Raw genomic sequence first — 22971 nt, 5'->3', positions numbered from 1 at the left:
AAAATGGGCAGCGGCGATTTGTTTTTTTTGTTGTTTTTTTTTTTTACCGTTTTTAAATTTTTGCACGTTTTGCGTTGTATATTTGTCTGCAAAGTCAATGAAAATTAGACAGAAGCCTTTTTTTTCCAAATGTTTTATTTATTCCACCTACAAGAAATGATATCAAAAATCTTGAAAGCTCACTTTTCTTCGTTTTACATCATATTTCACAAAAAAAAAAAAAAACTCACTAGTATATTAAAGTACACGAACAAAGAAGCCGACGGACGCTCTCCTGCGTCCGTTTGTTTTGGGTGCTTCATAGAAACTCATTTAAAAATTACAAATATTGTACATGGCTTCACAGTACAGATTGACAGCATCTAACATGAAAATAATATCATTACTGGTATAAGAAAAAGCACACGAGTATAAACAGCAGTGACATCATGCCATGGACGATATAGGATGATGGCTCGGCTGAGTCGCACACATTTAAAGCCTCACATCGTGTCGGATGAGATGGAAATGATCGGTAAACATTTTAAGGATTAAAAATCGAGACAAAAGTCTCGTTTGGCGGACACATCCAAATACGGTGATATTTCCTGAGAGGCTTTTTTTTTCTTCTTCAACCGGATTATTACAAATGGCTTTACAAAATGGATTCCTACGGTGCCAATACATTTCAAATGATTTGGTATTTTTTATGATTATTTTTGCATATTTTTGTGCTGGGGAGCAGTGATTTGCAACCACTATGCCGCGCCACATAACCTTCAGTGTGCCTTCAGATATCATCAAGTGTGCTGCGAAAAATTGGTGTCTCATCATTTCAGATCTTTGCTCCCAAAATTAGCCTACTATTTATTTACAATTTAATGCTCTAGCTCGTCTAGAATTTTGTATCCATCATTCGATTTTGTGACGTTTATTCATTTATTTTAGTGCCATGAAATTTGTCAAATGTAAAATGTGTGCCTTGGTTCAATAAAGGTCGGTAACCACTGGTATAGAATAATTGCAGCCGATGTTTTGTGCAGTGAATTAGCGCCTCTTTTTGGTGCGTAAAGACATTGCTTAACATTACAACAGACTCCTACAATCCGTGATTGGCGAGTTTTTTTCTGAGGTTAAAAAAGAAATCAAATGAAAAAAATACGAGCACAAATCAAGTTTTTGGGTCTCATAAAGAAGATGATCTTACAAGGCTCTCAGCGACTTGGCTGCTTGTAGTTTCCGTTGATCTCCTCGGCGATGTTGACCGCCTCCGCCCCCAGCGGTAGTCTGTCACTATACTCGGAGCCTACCTCGAACTCCTCCTGGTTGGTCTTGGATGAAGATCCGGGGATGGATTCCGTCGCCACGCTGCCGTCGGCATCACCCTCTCCCTCGGTGGGCTCTCCCTCCCCCTCCATCTCGCTGGGGTTGAAGGTCTTCTCCGATTCCACGAAGGACGTCCTGCGGTCGAAGTCGCCGGCCATTTGCTTCTCCACCCGATCGGGATTGTGCGCCTTCATGATGAGCTTGTAGGTCTTCCCTTGGTATTTGTACAGAAGGTGGCAGCAGGTGGCCCCCAGCAGGGGCACTGTGGCCAGGCCCAGGAGGAAGATGCTCACCACCACTATGATGAGAAGAGAGGGGATTTTCTTCCTGGTCGTGAAGACCACTTGGACTTGACAATCCTGGCCGCCGTAGGTGAGACAAAGTGTGTAATTGGTGCCGGGGTGTAATCCGGTGAAGTGATAGGAGTTGACCCCGTCTTCGATGTTGGACCACTTGATGAGGGAGTGTCCGTTTCCGGTGTCCACGCAGATGTAGAGCATGTCTGGGCCGGCCTTCCCGGAGGACGACTGGTACAGGCCCACTGGCTCCCTAACCACCGTGTCCGCGTCGTCGCTTTGGCTCAGGTGAAGGTTGGATTTGCTGCGGGCGAGCTGCAGCGGATTCAGCTTGACCTTGGCCTCCGTCTCGGACACCTCCAGGGCGATGACGCCGAAATCGAAGGTGTACTGCTTGAGGTCATCCAGGCTCATGTTGAAGGCGTGGTTGGAGACGTACTCGCTGCCGTCTCGCACGCCGCACTTGCTCGTGAACAAGGGGTCTTTAGAAACCCCCTCCTCATGGGCGCCGTCTTGTTTGTCTGAGGGACCGTCGGGTCTGATCTTGGTCCTGTCGTCGCCCTTGGTCCAGTTGATCACGTTGTTTTTGGAGCTCTTGGGATGAGTGGGCTTGTTGAGGGACGGACGGATCTTGTCCACGGTGGAGTCGGCCGTTGCGTGTTTTTTGCTCACTGCCGGGGACAGTTTCACCGTGCTCTCGGCTTTGCCCAAATCGTTCACTGCCAGGCAGGTGTAATTCCCGTCTTCCTTTTTAGTCAGGCGAGGGACGACGAGGGTGCCGTTTTGAAAAACCTGGAAGCGACTGTTGGTGGTCTTGTCGTTGACGGGCAAGTTGTTGGCCTCGTCCATGGAGGGCAAAGGGAACAGAAAATTCTGACTCCCTGCGATCACCTCCCAGCTAACCAGTGGTCTGGGACTTCCCTTGGTTTCGCAGTTCAAGACCACCGTTAAACCCTCAACTAGCTCCGCGATGCCAATATCGGGCTGGAAAGTTATCGTGACAACGGGAGCCTGACAGTCCAGTTTGGGTATTTTTGTAACCATGACACCCTTCAGGTGTTCAGGGGCCTCGCACAGAATCGTACTGGGCTCAGGAACAGAGATCTTGGTCGTGGCGATCCAGTCCCTGAGCCACTCCAGGCTGCAGGCGCACAAGAAGGGGTTGTTGTAGATCTGCAGGTGGGACATGGAAGTGAGAGCTTCGAAGGTGCCCTGAACGATGGTGGTGAACTTGTTGTTGTTGATGCGCAGTGAGCGCAGGTCTTTGAGCGTGGAGAAGGCGTCCTTGGGGAGGTTCACCATCTCGTTGTTGTTCATTTTCAGAAGCTGCAAGGCGGTCAGATTCAGCAGGTCCTCCCATGGGAAGGTGACTATTTTGTTGTAGCTGATGTCCAGGTTGCGGAGTTGAACCAGGGGGGCCAGGGTGTCCATCTCGATGGATACGATCTCGTTGTGGGCCAGCCAGAGAGAGGTGACCTGGGTGATGTTGACGAAGCTTTTGCTTTTCAGCGACTCGATCTTGTTGGCCGACAGGCCCACCGTGGTGACGTTGGACGGCAGACCCACGGGCACGGTCAGCAGGTCTTTGTAAGCGCAGTCGGCAAACTGGTGAGCAAATTTGTCCTGGCAGGTGCACTTCTCTGGGCAGCAGCGCACGCTCGCCAGCAGCGTGCTCCACAAAGCCAGGAGCGCCGCGAGCCTCGGCGCCATTTTCTGCACCTGCAAGATGCCATGAACAATTAACAAAACAAAAAACAGATTTGGCTCCAACGATGCACATTAAAGGCCATTGAAAACATGTCAATTCCATCCCTCCATTTGGGGCGGGGGGCGGGGAGCCCCCCTCATGATGCCGCCCTGGGCGCCTGCCCATCTCGCCCATATCAGAAACCGCCACTGAGGGCGCATATAGACAAACAGGCGTTCGCATTTACGTTCAGACCAATGGATAATTTAGTCTTCCATGTACCTAACATGCGTGGTCTTGGAATGTGGCAGAAGACAGAATAACCATAAAAGTATGCGGGAGAACATGCCAACATTAAAAAATAATAAGAATTTTTTTTGGAAACGCGAGCGATTCAAACACCGAACCTCAGAACTGGAAGGCAGATTTCCAGTTAAAGTGCTAACCAGTATTGGAACGCGCAACCCCATTCTATTTCATGAAAAGCTCAAGGACAACAGAACACAACACAATACAGTTTGTCAAAAGAGGTGAATGCGCTTATAGCAGCACAAAGTGATATAGTTGGTCATGGCATCACAATTTCCATCATTTGCATTGTTTTAAACAAGGCATCATTTTGTTCTTCTTCACTTCCCCCATCACCTGCCACGTGAATTGAATTTGGAGGAGACTTACCTGTCCGATGGCAACTTCAATTCCGCTTCCTATCAATCACAGTCCACTTTTCAGTCAAAAAGCTTAAGAAGAAGTGTAAAAAAATTAGATCACGAGTGGATCATTTCACATGACTTTTTGCTGCGGTGGGGCGTTGGAGGAAACATGTTTTGGTCCTGGTGAGCAGTTTGTGGTCCGTGGGTGATTTTCCTCTCCCTCTCTCTCTCTCCCTCTCTCTCTCTCTCTCTCTCTGTCCGTCTTTCTGCTCCAAGTGTCGGGTCCTCTGCGCGCGCGCTCCCGTCGCCGAGCAGCCAGCAAAGGCATCGCCGGGAGCGCGCAGCCTCTCCCATATCCCGCGCGCATCTCCTCGATTAAAGTTACAGCAGCCAAATTCATAATTGAAGAGCTTGATGATTAATTGATCAGCCAGACCTAAACATCATAATCTTTGACCTCATTCAGCTCGCCCGCAGCCCCTTTTGTCTCCGGATAGAGACGAGCAGAACAACATATCGCAACAGCATTAAAAACGGTTTCTACGCATCTTACAATTTGTGTTAAAGTAATAGTGTTAACTGTTTGGATGATGCAATCAACTGCTGCATATGACCGCTCCACTAGTCAAATTCGTGCTTTGTATAGTTTACCATATATATATATATATATATATATATATATACTGTACACGGTCACTGCCCATTTATTAGGAATACATGCACGCTCTAATGAGAGCCTTAACAAGAGGGTTTGGGGGGGGGGGGGGGGGGGGGGAAACTCCCTTTCCAATGATAGTGATGCTCTGTTTTGTTGATACTTACTTTACTCGCTTTTAAAATATTTAATTTAAGAAAAAATACTTGTTAAATAATTAAAACTATATATATATATATATATATATATATATATGTTTGCCTGTCTTGGCTACATTTGTGAAGCAAAATGTTCGGAAAAAAATCCGTGTTATGCAGTTCTGTTCTACACTAAATGAAATACTTATTTTCATACAAGATGTTTTTTTGATACAGTTGTCTTAGGTCTTTTCTGAATAGATTGTGTAAGTGTACCTAATATTGTGACCAGTGAGCCCTGTGCAGTATTTTAAAATCTTTAATATAACACTGACATCTATTGTTAATATCGTGTTATTACATATGCCTGTATTATTATTTTTTTTTTTAATCCGTCCCATCCATCCATCCATCCATCCATTTTGGGGTAATCCGTCGCATATTTGACCTATTTTGCTTTATGATTTCCTCCACTACCTCAAATCACAGACGCACTAATAAACATAGTCAATGAATTTCAACTGATCGTTATCCAAGTTTCTGACCTCAGCTCTCGTATTGGATTAGGTGAACGTAATTGTGTGAGAGTGACAGCGTCAACACCAAACTGACTTTGTAAGACAGGAATTGAATGCACCTGTACAACCTGTGAATGTGTCATGTTTGGAAAACTTCGTATTGAAGCTGGGCCGCACGGTGAACAAAAGGTTAGGCAGGTCTGTCTCCCATTTCCGAGGTTTTGGATTTGAATTGAATTGAATTACAGAACGCTGCAGAAAATACGTATCAACATATATTTTATTGATATTGAATTTATTTTGTCATATTTGGTGTTGGAGTAACCCAAAAGTAATTTAAAGTAATCGAGTTGCAGTACTTTAATTAATAGTGTGGTACTTGGATCACGTCACTGACTACAATTTTAACGGTTAACTAGTAAATGTATCGGGATCCATTTTGAAAGTACCCTTCCCAACCGGGGTCACAGTGCCGTTGCTTTAAAATGGTTTCAAATAATGTCTGGGGGTCTGAAGGCAAGGCCTCTAATTTGAGTTGTAATTGTTATATAGGACGACAACGACCCCTGCTGTTTAAAAGGGGTATTTCCCCCCCCAATTGTTTCCTAGCACACTGTTTGGAATAGACTAGCTATAGACTGTAGTTTCTCTTGCCTGCACTGCTTCCAGGACTGCATGTGGACGTAATATATATATATATATATATATATATTTGTCCAATCAGATTTCAGCCTCTATGTGCTGCCATGTGGAATCTAATCTGCCCAGGGCCTTTAGAATAAGCGGTGGTGGCCAATGTAACTTCAACTGTTGGAGTAGCATTAGGATTGTTCGTTTAACCATTAAGATTTCAAATTCAACGCTGGCTCTCGATGATGTCAGCATTTTTCTGTCTTCTAATCGATTGGTCCAAGCCAAAACCTGATCACCAACTTCGACGAGCAAAGCACATCCGTTGTGATCGGCACACATTAATACATTTCATAATCAGCATCTTCGATGAGTATGATGCGCTTTATTTGAATGTTTTGTGTTTGTTATATTATTTGGATTCTGAACTGCTCCAGATATGCATGTTGGACAATCGCATGCTGCTATACTGTATTTTGATGGGTTCTATAATTGTGACGTGATAGTGGAGCTATTAAGAAGTGGGTTAAGTCGGGTAAATCCCCACTGAAGGCCCAGGTAGCAATCTATGCTGGCTAACATGAATTAATTGTGACGTCATTTACTGGGTGTGTCAAGGGATTTGTCTTGCCCCAGGGTATGTTGCTATCAACAAGTGGTTTTGAGATTAGAAGGAAACAAAAAGTGTTTTTGTTCAATGTTATTCTTGACTTTGACTCCCTTCCTGTACTTGCCGGTCACAGGAAAACGGAACAACTTGTTGCCCTAAACGCTGGCCAATACCCCAGAGTTTCAAGGTCGAGTTGCGCTCGGCGGCCTTGCGCCATACAGAAAGCTGTTGACGGTGAAGTGGGTGAGGAGGATCTTCAATGCGCTTATTCAAGCAAGACTGTTATCCTATCAGCGAAGGCTAAGCTGTCCAAAGGCAAGTTTGCCGTGACATCAACACAGTCTTGTTGAAATGTAGCTGCGGCGTGTTTGTTATCAGCTCTTTGGGAGTTCATGGCAGCAACAGAGAGCTGAGGAGACATTTAAACCTCTGCACAAGATGACGCGCTATACTGGCAAAACAAGGAAGGCTTGGAGAGTGGTTGGAAACATGTCGCATGATGCATACTCACATGCTGTCAGCCAACAATTTCCCAATTATGACTGATCTCAGTGGCAACCGACCGCATGTTTTAGACTGAGTCATCGGTAGTAGAAAATAGAAAATAAGATATATACGGTGAATGTGACGGACTTACCCACAGGCTAATGAAATCACTTGCTTGGACCAGTTAGGTTCTCATCTTTTTATTGCAACAATAAGCCAAAACAATCACACCTGCACACAATCTTCATGTGATGAGACTTCTTATCATTTTTTTTTTTTTTTTTTTTAATAAACTGACAATTTCACTGTCAAATGAAAAGCGTGGATCACTACATTTGGATGATTTTTAAATGATCATTTTGCAAATAAATAAACATATTTTTTCTTTGTGTTTCACGCTTTTCATTGGATGGCGACTGATACATTAACTGAAAATATATTTCAAAAAATAAACTTCAGAGACAATGTAAAAAAAAATAAACAATATTGTTATATTGTACCAAAAATGTCATTTGCAAGTAAATCTACAGTATAATTCACAGATATAAATAGCCATAAGAAACATAAAGATGATCATTAGTAGTTGAAATAAAATCCAAATTATTTGAGAGGTTAGACGTTGTCTACTCTGTAACAAAGGCTGTCTTATTGCACGTTCACATAGGCCTCCTTGTCCGTTAGTCGTTCTCAGCAGAGGTAGGTGGTGGGACACAAAACGGGGAAATCCATTGAAGGACTCACGGTGCCTCCACCCTTCTGCACACAAATACACTCGCACAAATGGCTGGAAGAGAGCCAGACTGCACTGCTGCGTGTGGACTAAACCACCTGTCTCAACATGTGCACGCCTCACTGTTTGTGAACGAGCACTCCGGAGCACTGACTCACTGTGAGGATGAAGCTGAGGACGCAGAGGACACACACAACACAATACATACAAATACATATAAATGGGATTGCTTCAGTTTTCACCTTCAAATAACAGTTGCAAAATCATGCCGACGCTACGCTGTCTGTGCCACGGCGACTCTGGTTAACTCAGAGGTGGACCGGGCAGGATACCTCTCTTGTGGTGTTAGTGCTAAGGCTACTTAGTGTAGTGCTTGTACAAAATTACACTAAAATGATTAAACATATTATAGGTAATGAGTTGTGTTAGTGTTCATCACATACTGTACATTCATCGGCTTTGCCCCTCAAGCTGACTATTTTTTTTTTTTTTATTGGTTAACAAAGTTTAGTCTGCTGGCGTGACCGCATTAAAGCGCCTTGTTGCTTGTTGCTTGTGAGTGCGTGCACGTCATGCAGTGGAGAGGGGAAACGTTTTTTTAAAGGTCTGACGTGAAAGCCAGCGTTTGGACCAGGGCTTCACTCTGGCCTTACTGCTTTAGAGCGCCTCGTTGTCGTGCCGTGGAAAAGCCCCACGATGACCTGGTGGGATATACTGTATTCCAGCCACTAGAGCGGATATATTTTCGCAGCTCAAACGTAGTTATGCGTAGGGATAAGAAAGTGGCTAGACGAAGTAGGATCCATTTTTCAGGTCAAGAAAAAAAAATGATCATAATAAAAGAATGGCCACCGCCTATTCACAATTCGCTATTTCGGAATTCACTTATTCACCTTTCAGGAATTCAGAACCGATCCTCAACTCTTTGTTAAAGAACTCACTAGTGTTTTTGGGGCTGTTCCTGTAATCTTAGGGCACAAAGTGGCATAGAAAAGTAGTCATTGGTGTCAAGGAAGTATGGAGAAGTGATACAACTCGACTGCTCTAAGATCTGGTAGCAGAAGTTACAGAGAGTCTTCGCTGCATATGTCATGCACACTTCTGGTGCATTATTTTGATGTTAACACCTGTGCAGTATGATATAAGAATTATAAGGGTTACCGACATTGCCTGTCCAGTTCACAAAAGTGGTTTTGTTTTCAAATGAGAGCGGATTGTCCTGTATATTCTCTGAGCTTTCGAGCTGGACGAAAGAGGACTGAATATGTTGAAGCCACATTTTCAGTCTGTCTTATTCATGAGAGAAGCTTAGAAGCGTTTGCAGCGAAACACTAAGTCCAAGTGTGATCCACAATGTCTGGGCTGCTACGGCCGATGCTTTACCTCGGTCGGCCTTGGTACGCTGGTCGACTCGCTCCGTCAGATGATATCTCTTCACCACAGTGACGTAGTCCCTCTCTTCCGAGATGCACTCGTAGCTGCCGTAGCTCGTGGGGGTCTTGGCGGACATGAGGAGGAGGCAGTTGGAGTGCATCTGTAGACAAGGACTGATCTGGTCTCCGTGTTTCCACGTGTAGACGGCGTGGTAAGAGTCAATTGGGCACGTCAGGTAATAAGGGACACCCACGGGCACAAGGGGCAGAGTTAAATCCAAGTCTACGGGCGATGCAGCGTTCCTTCTCGTCCGGTTTAATTGACTATGTTCTTAAAAAGACAAAACAGACAAGACATCATGTTGGGAAAAAGAACACTGGGATTATGTAATACAGTTGTACCTTGACATACAAGCTTAATTTGTCCTGCGACCAAGCTCGTAACATGCACATTTGTAAGTCAAGGTACCGCTATTTTCAGCATTTCAGTACCTGATGTTGATGCAGAGCACACACTCGTTTTCCCATCCAAAATATTTTGAATGCCCTCACTGCAGAATAAACAAAAGCAACCATCAATCAATTTACTTTCTTCCGTAGAAAGACAGTAGATAATAGATTATTATTGATTATTCTTAGGTTTCAGACTTACGGGACAGTTGGGGTGCATCCAGATGTAGTCCAGGAACAATAGGGGTCCCGAGCCAGAACGCAGTCTGCGCAGGATTTGTTATACATATCGCAACTCCGGAGGTCTAACACAATGGTTTTCTCTGCAAAACTCACCACTAGTTTTTTCTAGGCAAAGACAAAACAACAACAAATTCGTTACTCCCACAAGAGTAGCTACACTTGCACAATCCAATAAGAGCAAATGTGTATCAAAGATTCTGCTTTGACAAAGAGTAATGTGTTCATTTGACAATAGCTTTACCATTGTGAGTTTTGCATGCATTGCAAAAAAAAAAAAAAAAAAAAAAAGTATGAATCTCACATCAAGTTGAAAAAGAGTCATGAGAGTAAGTTTGAAACTGCACAAGATGAATAGCATTTCAAGTGAGATAGCAACAGAACATCTGGAAATGGTTTTAGATGAGCTGTACCTTTTTGGAGTCCAGTTTCATCGACTGTATGCCGGACAGACTGGGGATTTGTGTTTGGGAGATGATGAAAGGTTCGGATCCCGACTCTAGAATTTTATGGATCTTCCCAGAGTCTGTAGGGTACGGTAAGCATCACATATCTTCCGTACACAGTTACAGTGCTGTACTCTTAAACGCAGAGCTCGTGCTGCACAGTAGTGTGTATACAATGAGACACAGGATGTGTTCAGCTTTGTTGAGCGGAGATATAATTAGGCAAAGAAAGCGCTAAAAATAGTCAAAAGCTAGACAAGAGCATTGTTATGCAGCAAACAGGACATACCAGTGGCTAGCAGGAGAACACTGTACACACGCCGATCCGCCGCCCGGACGCGGTCCACGGCTAACTTGGTGTAGTTGTTGTTGCTGACGTAGAACGGAGTCGTGTAGTGTACAGAGTGGACCCAGTCGCTCATTTCGGGATGATCCCTCACCACGCTGATGGTGGCCAGCGGCAATACGCGGCTGTTGCGCACACACTGAAACACAAGATACACTTCGTTGGCGTGTTTCGGTCATCATCATCATGATGTGGAAGCCGAAACTAATATAAGGAGTTTGCTCTTTCATTTTATTTCCCCAAAAAAAAAAAAAAGGTAATATCCATCCATCTTCTTTACTGCTTATCCTGTTCAGGGTCATGGTGAGCCGGTTTATTTATGTGGTACTGTGACTTAATCTGAATCTAAACCATATTAAAAAAAAAAAACAATCTCTGATAGTCGGTAGATCAGACAAATCGATGACATCATACAAATGTAAAAATAATCCGAAAGGCTTAGAGTAATTTAGCAATTTAACTTTAATTTAAATGAAAATGTTTAAATACTAGCTCGGTTGAACCTAATCTGATCAGGTTGTTGTGCTTACGCAACATTTTATGAAAGTAATATATTTTGTTTCCAATTGAATCTTCACCTCCCTTTGCCTGCTGTATCAAGATCCTTGATCGTAGCTGTCACGCACATGTGATGAACTGTTAAGCCTCGGCGGAGGTCTTAATGTGACGCTGGAAACCACCCATAGTGGGAAGCGGTGATGCATACAAGCATTTTCCTCGTATCCACCCATTTGTAAAACTGTGACACATGACAATACGTTTGAGTGAGTTCAAGCATAAAACCAAAATAACACTTACAGTTCCTGGCCTTGGTTCTGGAACAGCCTTGTCATAGCCCTTGAAGGTGGAGTTGTCAAAAATGCCTTCAATGGTCTGCATGGAATAACTACAAACTGCAGTGGCGTTCCTGAAAGATAAATAGAATGACTAAAATGAGCATGGATGCAAATTAATTCATTGGGTTGGTTCTTTTTAAATCATTCTGGTAAGAAGAACAAGCAAAGAAATGGTTAGAAACTACCGTTAATCTAATGGATGGACAAGCTAAACACGAACAATACTTGTCTTTCTTACAGTATGACATAACATCTCAATATAACATTTCAGTGAGCAGAAACGTTAGAAAGAACACCGTACTCAACCGTGAGTAGTAACATTAGTGCCAACACAATAGGACAAAACTTCAAAGATTCGTGAGAGACTGAGAAAATACATGCTTGTTGTGGCACCACCATGTCGTTTTGTGGCCACGGTGGCCTGAAACGTGATTGCCGTGGCCGCTGGGAAAACACTGTAACATGAATGTCGAAATCCACAACATGTCACAGGTCATCCGAACGAAAGGGCAACCTCCGATGTTTACTTATTGTGCTTGAGTAATACTTGTGGGAGTGTATCGCGTGAGCCAAAATACAACAGGCTGCACCACGCTGACTCTATTGGCATTGCATAATTATACGCCTCAAATTTTTCCCAGTGTTATTTCAACAGGGTTACGCTGAATTTCCTAAGAAACATAACATTTCCTATGTTGTTTCAACATGTGGATGAAACAGGGATGGTCCAGCTTCCAGCCATTTTTTTTTTTTTTTTACAGCTTGCTTAACTTGTTCGTCATCAAAGAAGTAACGAACTCCTTTTAAAGGTCCAAAAAAGTAAGTAAGGGTGATGGGTTATGGTTGTCCAGCTAAAAGAACTGATTGATTTCACAAGCTCCTTTACTTTCACGGAGGTCACTCAAAGCGGGCCCTTGTTCTTTACCTTCGATCCTGAACACCCACTTTTTTTTGGTCTGTGCTGTAACTAACCTATTGCAGCTTCCCCGTACACATTTGGCAACTTTCTGAAACAGTTTGGTGGTGGTTCATCTTCTTCTCTGCTTCTGACGGGCATCTAACAATGATGCAATTTCTTAAATGGCTGACTGGAAGAGACAGGCTTCAACAATTTTTTTAAAAATGTTAAAAATTTCACACAATTATTTAAACTACAAACTGTGAAGTGACCAGTGACCGACAGATGAGCGACAGTACGCTTCAGCGATGAGCCATTCTGCAGAATCAGGAGTAAGTCAAAACCTCCACGCAGAGTTTGCTTTAGTCTCAATTTAGACATGCTGATCTTGCGTTTTGTGTCAGTGCGCTACAGTCATACACTTTCGTTTGCCAAGCAATAAAAGGAAGTGAAAGTGTCAAACCAGCTGCTGGTGAAGAGGGCGTAGACCCTCGTGTGCCGCCAGTCTTCTGCGTGTTGTATGTAGACGTCCTGCAGATGGTTGAAATACAGGGAATGTTCTGGGAAGCCGCAGACCAGTCGAGCCTTGAGAAAAGATGTCCACGTGTTCTGGAAAAATCGCTTTGATCCGCCTTCATCAGTCTGGAAAATAGTCAAGATCGGAGTGTCATGTTTTCAACCATGACTTTACTTCACTATGTGACTGATGAAAGAGCCATGTATTTCGATGAATGTTTATGTACTGCCACATTAAACATTTTTTTTCATTCATTATCACTATTATCTGCACTTTTGTTACCGTTTTCATATCGTAATGATCGTTTCTATAATAGCGACGTGATATTGGTGCTATTAAGAGGTGGATGAAGTCGGGGAAGTCCAAATGCATGGCCCCGCCACCGGCATATCGTATAACGAAAACAAGCTTTTGCCAGCGGGATAGCCTCAGTAATCATCCTCGGCGTCATCATGAGTGCGTCTACAGCTCATGTTACTCGACTCTGAAAGAGCTTTCTGGAAAGATGGTAATTTATCGAATCAGATTTTCCCCGGACGTCATTTGAGTCAGTGTCCATTGTCCGAGGCACCTTACAAACTCTGGCCACTCTGGAAATCCACGGCTCGGCCTCTGGGTTTTGATCAGAGTTCTTTTCGCGGAAAAAGAGGAAAATCTTTTCATTCTCGGGGTCGTCTTTTCGCTTCACCCAGGAGGCAGACACAAATGTGGGCTCTGTAAGAGAAGGACATCAATACTGATCAGCAAAGTACAGGATAGGAAGTGCATGCTTCTCTATGTGTGGCGCAACACAACAATACAGTGTGCAGAAGAATGTATCATTGAATTTCCCTTTGAGGCATTATAAGCATCCATCTATTTTCTGTTGCATTTGTCCTCAGTAGGGTCAGCAGAAGCCTACCCTAGCTGACTACCCGCGAGAGGCGGGGTCAGAGACTGGTCGCCAGCCAATCACAGGGCACATATGGACAAACAACGTTCACACCTAGGGACAATTCATAGCACCGCTGTCAAAGTCCAGGCCCGTCAAATCCTTTTATGTGGCCTGCTAAAGTAGAAGAAGTGCCTCGACTTCAGGTTTCATGCTTAAGTCTGTGCCAAAATTGCAAATTGTCTTCACTTTTAATAACCTTGAGATATTGTAAGCATTACACCTTTGTAAAATACGAACAAATTGCAGTCGATGACCTGACTTCTGACTTCAAAAAACGTTAGCCATCAATTTGTTGTGTAAAAGTAATAATACGATAAGGTGATGATATATTTACAGTGGTGCCTTGAGATAGAAGTTTAATTTGTTCCGTGAGCGTGCATGTAACTCAAAACATTTGCGTCTCAAATCATCTGTCCCTATTTTTGCCAAATGTTTGTTTCGCTTCAATTCAATGGACATTGTGCTGCTTCACCTGGTTTGTGCGCCTTGGCAACCTGGGGTCAGTATAATGCAGAAATAGAGAAACATGAAGAAGAGTTTCACAACTGACTAACTTAGCTGCTGTCATTTGTCACAAATGATAAAGAATATAAGCTGGTGACTATTGTTATAATGTCTGTTAACATACGTTGCTCCATTGTTTGTGTTGGAACATCTGTTGGTTACAGGGTTATGACACAGCGGCACCAATGCTATCCATTAGCCCATCAATGTGGTCCACGACAAAAATGAGTTTTGACAGCCCTCCTTTATGATAAACCTCACAAGCATGTTCGGAATGTGGGAGGAAGCCGGACTGCTGCCTTACGATCAGTAGATATAATCAGTATAATACATTGTTATTCAAATGAATTTAAATGCCGCACTTGTGCTACAAAATCTTACCTGAAACCCAACTGTCATACATCCAGACGTTGGCTCTCCTGCCGGCTTTCCTTCTGAACTGCAAGCAGCTCCCATCAGTATTCAGCGGTGCCACAGCGTATAGATCCCCCTCTACAAAAGCGGGCACGTGGTACAAAAACAGGCCGCCACTCGATTGTTAAGCACCTTTTATCTCGATGCCCCTTGCAATGATTACGCAATGTCACATTCTTACGGCTGGCAGAAACACACCAGAGGCAGCATTTCACATACCAACTCTGAGAGACAGTGAGTTCTGTGTGTGCGTAAACGGAGAGATGCCCGTCCCGTCTTGATCCTCTATCACGTCAGCCGACTGAAAGAAGAATGGCACAAAGTCAAATGGATGTTTGACAGTCGACACAGACAGTAAATGATGAGCAGACACCGCAAACCCGCCTTAAATTAGCCACAGAGTGGCGCGGTTACTTCATTAGACGTTACGTATGCTTTCATCAGCTCATGAAATGACCCCATAATGACTGAAACAGATGTATCGTGTACTTACAGAACTCGCAAGCTTCCAGCAGTGAGGCCTGTGTCCGTTGGTCCCGCAGACAAACAGACTGTCTCCAAACTTCTCGATGACAGTGATGACATTTTCACAAGGACCCTGTGCAGCACGCAGTGCGTCATTACCACACACAAGCGCACGTCATTAAAGTCATCTTCACGGTTACCAACCTCCTGGCTATGCTCTTCCCTTGTGGCCTCCAGACGGATTTCCTGCAGGGAATATACAGCGCGTTTGTGACTTAAAAGCCATGAGCTAACCTGCAGTCTCCACAAATGGAGGCTTGTTTTGCTGTTAAAAGATACATTTTTGCCTCAAACAGCACTTAAGATAATGTGTTCTGGTGGAATAACAGCCTTACCTTGATGAATACTTGGCAACAGTGGTCAGGCTTTATGGCATCTCTGCCATTAAGTATCTACTGTATCTCTCTCGACATGGCCGCGTCAGCGGTACGCTTTGTGCGACTACAGGAAAGATGAAGCCGAAGAGGAAATGCACCACCTCAACAATATAGCCTAATCAACAACAACAAATCCTTTTGTAATACTACAGCCAAATCCCAGACCTAAATCCAATTGAGAATTTGTCTCACAATCTGTCATGTTTGAAGCAATCCCGCATGGACAAGTTGACAAATAGTGCCAATTCTTAGTGTCAGTTTATTGTACGTATCTTAACTGTCGGGCGGAAACCTCCTATGTCCAAATGTGTCCATTTTTGAAAGGCTAATGTTGTAAGATGAGTTTAAAAGGACATTAAAGTCTTTTAAAATCATAGTGCTATATTGTAGCTAGTTTAACCGATCAAAACAGGTCATTACAAAAATTGTGTAGGTGGTATCAATCACTCACGGTTCGTGGCAGGGTTTAGTAAATAGAAAAATGACTGCAGATTCAGACTGAATTTTTTTTTTTACTTCACCAGGGATGTATCCACGTTCTATATCAACTATATGTTTTCGATAGGGTTGCAGGAGAGATAGAGCCTATCCCAGCTGACTTTGGGCGAGAAGGGAGGTACACCCTGGACTCGTCACCAGTCAATCAGAAGACATTGAGACAACAACAACAACACAAATTCCTATTCACACCCGTGGAAGATTGAAAGTCTTCACTGAACCTAACACGTATGCTTTGGGGATATGGGAGGAAGCCGGAATAACTGGAGAAAACCCACCCAACCATGGGGAAAACATCTCGTGACCAGCACTTGATCAACAGCTACTGAATGAAAGAGCAGTGTGGAGCGGCTTGGAAAAGGCCACGGCTGTCAGTGGGCACATTTTACAGCGCAAACTAATTACGTCTCCTGCTGCACCAACAACTCCGCCGCCTCCTTCGTGCTGGAGGTTACGGCTGATGTTCAAGGAAAAGTGTGCAGAAAAGAAAAAGCGTTACCCACCTCAATGATTTGAAAGCGATCCAAGTCAAGCTTGAACACAAAGTTTGTCCCTCCTATGTAAAACTCCCCGGAGTCTTCATGATAAAATAAAACAGTGTGGTTTTGATAAACAGGGAAGTCAAATCTTCCTTGGATGACATCTGGAAGGTAAAGCAGCTTCAATTAGTCAGCAGCACTTGACGATCAGCTATTTTAATTCAAGGATGTTAGCGAAGGTCACACTGAACCACAATCGCCGACCAGAACATTAGGTACACATGCACATGCCAAAGAGAACCGATACAAAAGCTGTTATCAACAATTCCACTTTGGCAAAGATGAGTAGAAAGGGTCTCAGCAGAGTGTAAAACCTCCGTCAAGGTGAAACAATACAAGTGGATGAGATCCAAAATGTTCACCGTCATGCATATATATGTACATTCCCCGGATAAAAGTCAGATTTGTTTTTGCTTTAGCCTGCAAGGACAACAATTGATTGACGCTAACAGTGTTATTAATCTAACACTTTCTTTTGTTACTATTGTTTTTATTATATAGCGACTAATATTTTGTTTACTTTTTCATTAAAAAAAGGGTGAAAATATTAGAAACTTTTCTCCGTTCTACATCACAGAAAAAACAACGCAACCACATTAATAAGCACACTGTACTGTAACGACTATTTTTGGTGTATTTCGCACTGGACCTCATTATACTTCATTGTGGCCACTGATAGCAAGCCAAGCCTTTTAATTGACAATTCTCATGAGTACATTTAACACATTTGCCATTTTGCCATTTAACCATCATGTAAACCAGGGCTATCCAACGTCCGGCCCGCAGGCCAAATCAGGCCCGTGTCCAAATTTCCTCCGGCCCGGAGCTTCCTGTCATAAAATCAATAATATGTGGCCTGCCACCACATTTTCCCACAGTAAACAATACACACGTACAAAAAAAGCAATTTCATATTTCACTAGACCTGTAGCCACACTATCGTCGCGTGACCTCTGTGTGAACTTTTACCCCTGTGTTATATTTTCCACCCATTTATAAAATGGCAACTGAAACTGAAAAGAGGAAAGCTGACAGCGATGGTCGCCGTTTCCAGGACAAGTGGAAATCGTCGCATTTTTTCACTGACATACGAAACAACTGTGGCAGTGTTCAAAGAATTCAATATTAAGATACAATACATATATTTACATGTTAATTCGCAATGGTAATGGTCCGAGGAATGTCACAGGAACCTGTTAAAGATGTGTTAAAATGGCAGTTTACCTTTGCTCAGAAGTCTGGGAATATTCTTCGATCCAAAAGTCGGCGTGCCCTCTGAGCTGACATTGAGGGTCCATTGAAAATGTGCCAGAAAAGACAGGAAGAGACTTTGAATCAGCTTCATCTTGTGCACTCATGAGTGGTCATCCTCATCCCGAAGCGACTGATCCACATGCAGGCAAGACCGCTCGTCTTTATTAAGTACTGAATCACCCACTCACGCCCCCTGCTGCATTTGTCAACAGATGCCTCATACGGCCCTCCAAAGTAAACTACTTGCGAGACAGACTAACCAGAGTTAAGTGAATGTTCGATAACAGCTGATTTATTGCAAATACAAATGTATACCAACATCTCACAGAGGCTTTCATGTCAAGTTAATGTTTTAGTGTGTAGCCATTTGTACGAGCGCAATGAGTCACATGACAAATGAGTCATCCAAAGACAAGCATTAAGTTGAAAAGTGGCGTTTGACCACATTTGGCAATATGATACAATAATTTGAAATGACATTTTTCAATGTAATTAATTTCCTTTTTTAAATGAATTCCTATTTTAAATATCTATTTAACTGGAGTTGTATTTCTTGTTAGCACAAAAAGCTTGATTTTGCCCAGACAAACCCTATTTTTTTGTTCTACTGTGCTGCAGTATCATGAAACATAGGAGTCCCTTAAAGAAATAACAGGGTCATGAAATATACAAACTGTAAATAAATCATTAACGGATAGGTTGAAGGATTTAGGTTTGAGATTATATTTCATTATTTATTGAAATAATGGAAATCATTGGATACACTGGTACAAAACCACCTCCATAGTAGCATTAACTTCAGCAAAGACAGATAGCACAAATTATGCATTTTGGTTTTGATTCCATTCTCATTTGCATTTCTTGCTGCTTATGCATCTTTGGTGATGCATATATCCAAATCATTGATTTATCAGTATTTCACAATCTTATAAAACACCTATATAATTTTCACGTGGCTTCTTATGTTTTGCATGTTGTTCCACAGCCAATTCTGAACATATTTCATTGGGTGAAGCATGCACACATGATGCAATTAACTCAAGTATGTTAACATCTGCGAGGGTATATTTATGTTGTGCGTTGGCGTGACAGAAAGCTGCCTGGTCCAAACATTAATTTGGGCGTGGCCCGCAACTGCAAAGCAGCTGCTGTTTATGTAACAGGAGTGGTTGTTTTGAAGTCAAGGTTGTCATCTACTCTGGTTCACTATTAAGTTCTATTGTAGATATATCCTCAGCCTGGAAACATTGACTGGATTTGGTCATAAAATTAAGCAAAAATCCGTAATCAAGTAATGCCATATATTCTATATTTAAAATAATAAATGTTATCTTTAGGCAGCATGGTGGACAACTGGTTAGCACGTCGACCTCACAGTTCTGAGGATCTGGGTTCAAATCCAACATCGCCTGTGTGGAGTTTGCATGTTCTCCCTGTACCTTTGTGAATTTTCAGCCCCCAATTTTTTTATTTTTTTTTTAATTGCTAAAGAGAACGGATACCCATTGTGTAAAGGCATCATATGTCAATCATTATGGTAAGGTGAATTTGCACCTCCTTGTGGAAGAGATACAGCGTGATGATGGAGGGTTTGGGAAATTATAGGAAATGTAAGCTACACGTCATAAACATAGAGATGAAAAGTTCAAAAAGCCAACGGGTACACAATTTTGAAACAAAAATAAAAGAAGAGGACAAATGAGCAAGAGATGCAGGTTTGAATACACCTTTATTCTTAATGACAGCACTATGTTATGATTTATTTATTGCAATAAGGTTCCCTTAAATGTTTGTTTCATTTGTGCAGTGCAAAATGTGTTTTTTACTTATCAGTTTCCTGAATTTTAATTATCATGTGTTGCTGTATTTTTTTTTCGACAAATCAATGTATTTTAAAGAAAATATAAGGTTTATTCTCGTGGGGTTTCGATGGTGGTGTGCGTGTGCGTGCGTGTGTGTGTGTTGGTGTTGGGGTGGAAGAAGCGCACTAAAGGGGGGTGGCGCACAGGGTGCCATTCAAGCTAGCATCGCCCCTGTATGGTTCGGATTTACGTACAAATTCACTGCCGTAGAAACAGAGCTCCGTCGTAAACCGAGGATCCCTGTGCAACAGTGGCAGGAAGATGGATGTGGCAGAGTTTGCGCACCAAGACAATTTATCAATGCAAAAAAAGAAAAAAAGAAATGAAAATATGTTTGGAGGGGTTGACCACTCCCAATCCGAATGATCCAATCAGCTGCCAGTATACAAGCTACTTCCTGTTCACTTCCGCCTTTCGTCTGAGCCGTTAGCCAGCCATGGTAAACACTATTTCTGTTATTATCTAAGCGTATATTTGGCAATTAATGGAGTGTAATGTACTTAGGAAAACTTTTGTGAACGAGCGAAGCTGTGCTTGCTCCTAGTTTTGTCCTGATTTATTGTCGCTCGCCGGCTAAAATCGTGGCTCGTAGCATGGGGTTGTGGTTTGCTAATCGCTTTCGCTCAAGTGATGCTTTTTCCTCTCCTAGCGTTTCCGTTTCTGTGGAGATTTAGACTGCCCCGATTGGGTGCTTGCCGAAATCAGCACGCTGGCGAAGATTGTAAGTACTCTGCTGGCCGGTTTTGTCCGAATGACAACATCATTGGTTTCAATGAGCATGTTCTTATCCTCCTCTTCGACATGGCAGTCTAGTGTCAAGATGAAACTTCTTTGTGCTCAAGTACTAAAAGGTCTGCTCGGGGAGGGTATTGATGTAAGTTTTATTAATTTCCTAGAGGTTCCTTTACACTTCACCAACAATAACTTGCCCTCAACTTTTATTTTAGTATGACAAAGTCACAAAGCTTACAGCTGATGCAAAGTTTGGTAAGCTTCCCTTCCTCCTGAAAATGGTGCATTCGTGCTTTTACTCACTAATTATGATAGGGTAGTTAACATTATTTGCTTTGTCTACAATGTCGTGACACAATGTGATTTTGTGACAATCCCTTTTGCAGATAGTGGAGACATAAAAGCCAGCGTGGCCGTGCTCAGCTTCATTTTGTCCAGCGCGGCGAAGCATGACGTCGACAGTGAGTCTTTGTCCAGTGAACTGCAGCAGCTCGGCCTGCCCAAAGGTTGGTCTCCTTGAGTCGCCGTCTCGGACTGATGATTGCTACTGTATAAAAGGATCAATGGAGTCATCCGAGACCTGGAGTCTATCCCAGCTGACACCCTGGACTGGTTGAAAATCAGTCACAGCATCTTCTCACCTGCTAGAATTTTGTCGAACAAGCTAGTCAAAAACCTCACAGCCACCACTCCGAGATGTTTCCATACCTCCACAAGAATGCCATCAGGACCAACTGCCTTTCCATTTTTCATCCTCTTTCATGCCTTTCTAACTTCCCCCTTACTAATCATTGCCACTTCCTGGTCCGCCACACTTGCCTCTTCTACTCTTCCTTCTCTCTCATTTTCTTCATTCACCAACTCCTCAAAGTATTCTTTCCATCTATCCAGCACACTACTGGCACCAGTCAACACATATCCATCTCTATCCTTAATCACCCTAACCTGCTGCACATCCTTCCCATATCTATCCCTCTGTCTGGCCAACCTGTGTAGATCCTCTTCTCCTTCTTTCGTGTCCAACCTGGCATACATGTCATCATATGCCTCTTGTTTGACCTTTACCACCTCTGCCTTTGCCCTATGTCGCATCTCAATGTATTCCTTTCTCCTCTTCTTGGTCCTCTCACTGTCCCACTTCTTCTTAGCTAACCTCTTCCTTGTATGTTTTCTTGTACTTTGATTTCCTGTTCTTTTAGGTCTTCAGTGAAGCTAATATCCTTGTTTTATGACTGTGGGAGGACGCCAGAGTACACAGAGAAAACCCACGCAAGCACAGGGAGAACATGCAAACACCACACAGGAAGCCCAGAGCTCTTTCTTTAACCCAGGCCTTTAACAAGACTGTGGGACAGTACTTATCACTATTCCATTGTGGTGCTGTCTTTAGCCGTTTTGCAACATATATTTCAAAGAAGCCAGTAAGAGAGGAGTAAAAGAATGAATGTATGTACATGAGTTACTTCAAGTAAGCTATCACTACACAGAGTAAAATGGATGATTAAATATCAATGAACTCTCATTTTAAAAAAATATTACATAGAAAAACACTCAAAATGATTTGTTTTAATTTAACTGTAATTAGATAGGAATTGGCGTTCTGAGAAATATTTTCTTTACTCTCCATAACAGTAGTTTCACTTTTTGAATTGAACCACAGAAATAAACGTAGGTTTTCTGGAACATTCTATTTTTTTTTTGGCATGTAACTGTATATACTTTGATCATTCTTTCAGAACACACAATGGGGCTGTGCAAGTCGTATGAAGATAAGCATTCTGCAGTGCAAGAAAAATTGAGAGAGACCAGCTTGAGGTGTAAGTATTAGCGTTGATGACGATCGCTGCCTCCCGACAAAGTATGCAAACAAATCCGCTCTCTTGTGTATTCCAGTGGGCCGACTGGAGTCAGTCTCCTGGCGCGTGGACTACACTCTGAGCTCCAGCGAGATGAAGGAGGTCAATGAAGCGGTCGTTCAGCTAAAGCTGCAGGCTCAAGGAGCCGAGTCGGGCACCTCAGAAAGCACTCTAGTCTCGCTTTCTGCTGACAAGTTCAGAGTCTTGCTTTCAGGTTTGCCCTGCAACAAATCCCAAATTGTTTCACAACCAGTATCACAACTATTCTGTTTTGGGTGCTTTTCTTTCAGAGCTCAAGCAAGCCCAGACTATGATGAATGCTTTGCACTGAGCAAGAGAATCAATTCCCGTCTCCTCGACTTCAGAACCGGACACAAATGCCAGATTCCATTTTTGGGTGGCAGGGGGCGGGGGGTTGAATTTCTATGATTAAATGTACTGGTATTGCTTGTTACTTGAACTGATATTTACTTGTAGTTTCTACCGTCATAGTATAATTGTAATAAAAATATTAATTGTATCACTTGTAAAATACTGTATATAATGTGACGTTTTAAAAAAAAATAAAAAAAATTTTTTTTCTTCAAATGGCCAAAATGTCTATCACTGCGCTCTGACTACATATACCAGAATGCATTGCGGCGCTTCTCTCCCGGTTAATAC

At 42.8% G+C, this 22971-nt stretch overlaps 3 protein-coding genes across 4 annotated transcripts; 1 reads left to right on the top strand and 2 right to left on the bottom strand.

The window, feature by feature from the left end:
* Positions 1 to 146: 146 nt before the first annotated feature.
* Positions 147 to 4218, bottom strand: islr2 (immunoglobulin superfamily containing leucine-rich repeat 2). The gene is made up of 2 exons (XM_061675913.1): positions 3967 to 4218; positions 147 to 3320 (listed from the first exon to the last, which is right to left on the bottom strand). Exon 2 carries the CDS (start codon positions 3309 to 3311, stop codon positions 1194 to 1196), a length of 2118 nt encoding a protein of 705 aa, XP_061531897.1. The 5' UTR covers positions 3312 to 3320; positions 3967 to 4218; the 3' UTR covers positions 147 to 1193.
* A 2943-nt stretch (positions 4219 to 7161) lies between these two features.
* On the bottom strand, positions 7162 to 18006 carry sema7a (semaphorin 7A). Of its 2 annotated transcripts, XM_061675912.1 has the most exons (15): positions 17829 to 18006; positions 16569 to 16708; positions 15335 to 15376; positions 15159 to 15263; positions 14885 to 14966; positions 14633 to 14743; positions 13385 to 13527; positions 12760 to 12938; positions 11361 to 11469; positions 10506 to 10701; positions 10184 to 10296; positions 9733 to 9878; positions 9573 to 9631; positions 9091 to 9411; positions 7162 to 7878 (listed from the first exon to the last, which is right to left on the bottom strand). In XM_061675912.1, exons 1-15 carry the CDS (start codon positions 17947 to 17949, stop codon positions 7862 to 7864), a joined length of 1884 nt encoding a protein of 627 aa, XP_061531896.1. In that variant the 5' UTR covers positions 17950 to 18006; the 3' UTR covers positions 7162 to 7861. The 2 variants fall into 2 exon arrangements, with proteins under 2 accessions (XP_061531896.1, XP_061531895.1); XM_061675911.1 differs by having other exon boundaries at positions 7162 to 9411.
* Positions 18007 to 20101: 2095 nt separating this feature from the next.
* On the top strand, positions 20102 to 22891 carry commd4 (COMM domain containing 4). Its single transcript, XM_061676886.1, has 8 exons — positions 20102 to 20159; positions 20370 to 20441; positions 20529 to 20594; positions 20668 to 20707; positions 20839 to 20958; positions 22189 to 22269; positions 22346 to 22522; positions 22599 to 22891. Exons 1-8 carry the CDS (start codon positions 20157 to 20159, stop codon positions 22637 to 22639), a joined length of 600 nt encoding a protein of 199 aa, XP_061532870.1. The 5' UTR covers positions 20102 to 20156; the 3' UTR covers positions 22640 to 22891.
* Positions 22892 to 22971: the final 80 nt, after the last annotated feature.

Source organism: Phycodurus eques, chromosome 5 (assembly GCF_024500275.1).
Source record: "Phycodurus eques isolate BA_2022a chromosome 5, UOR_Pequ_1.1, whole genome shotgun sequence".
NCBI lineage: Eukaryota > Metazoa > Chordata > Actinopteri > Syngnathiformes > Syngnathidae > Phycodurus > Phycodurus eques.
This window is presented reverse-complemented; position numbering and strand designations above follow the sequence as displayed.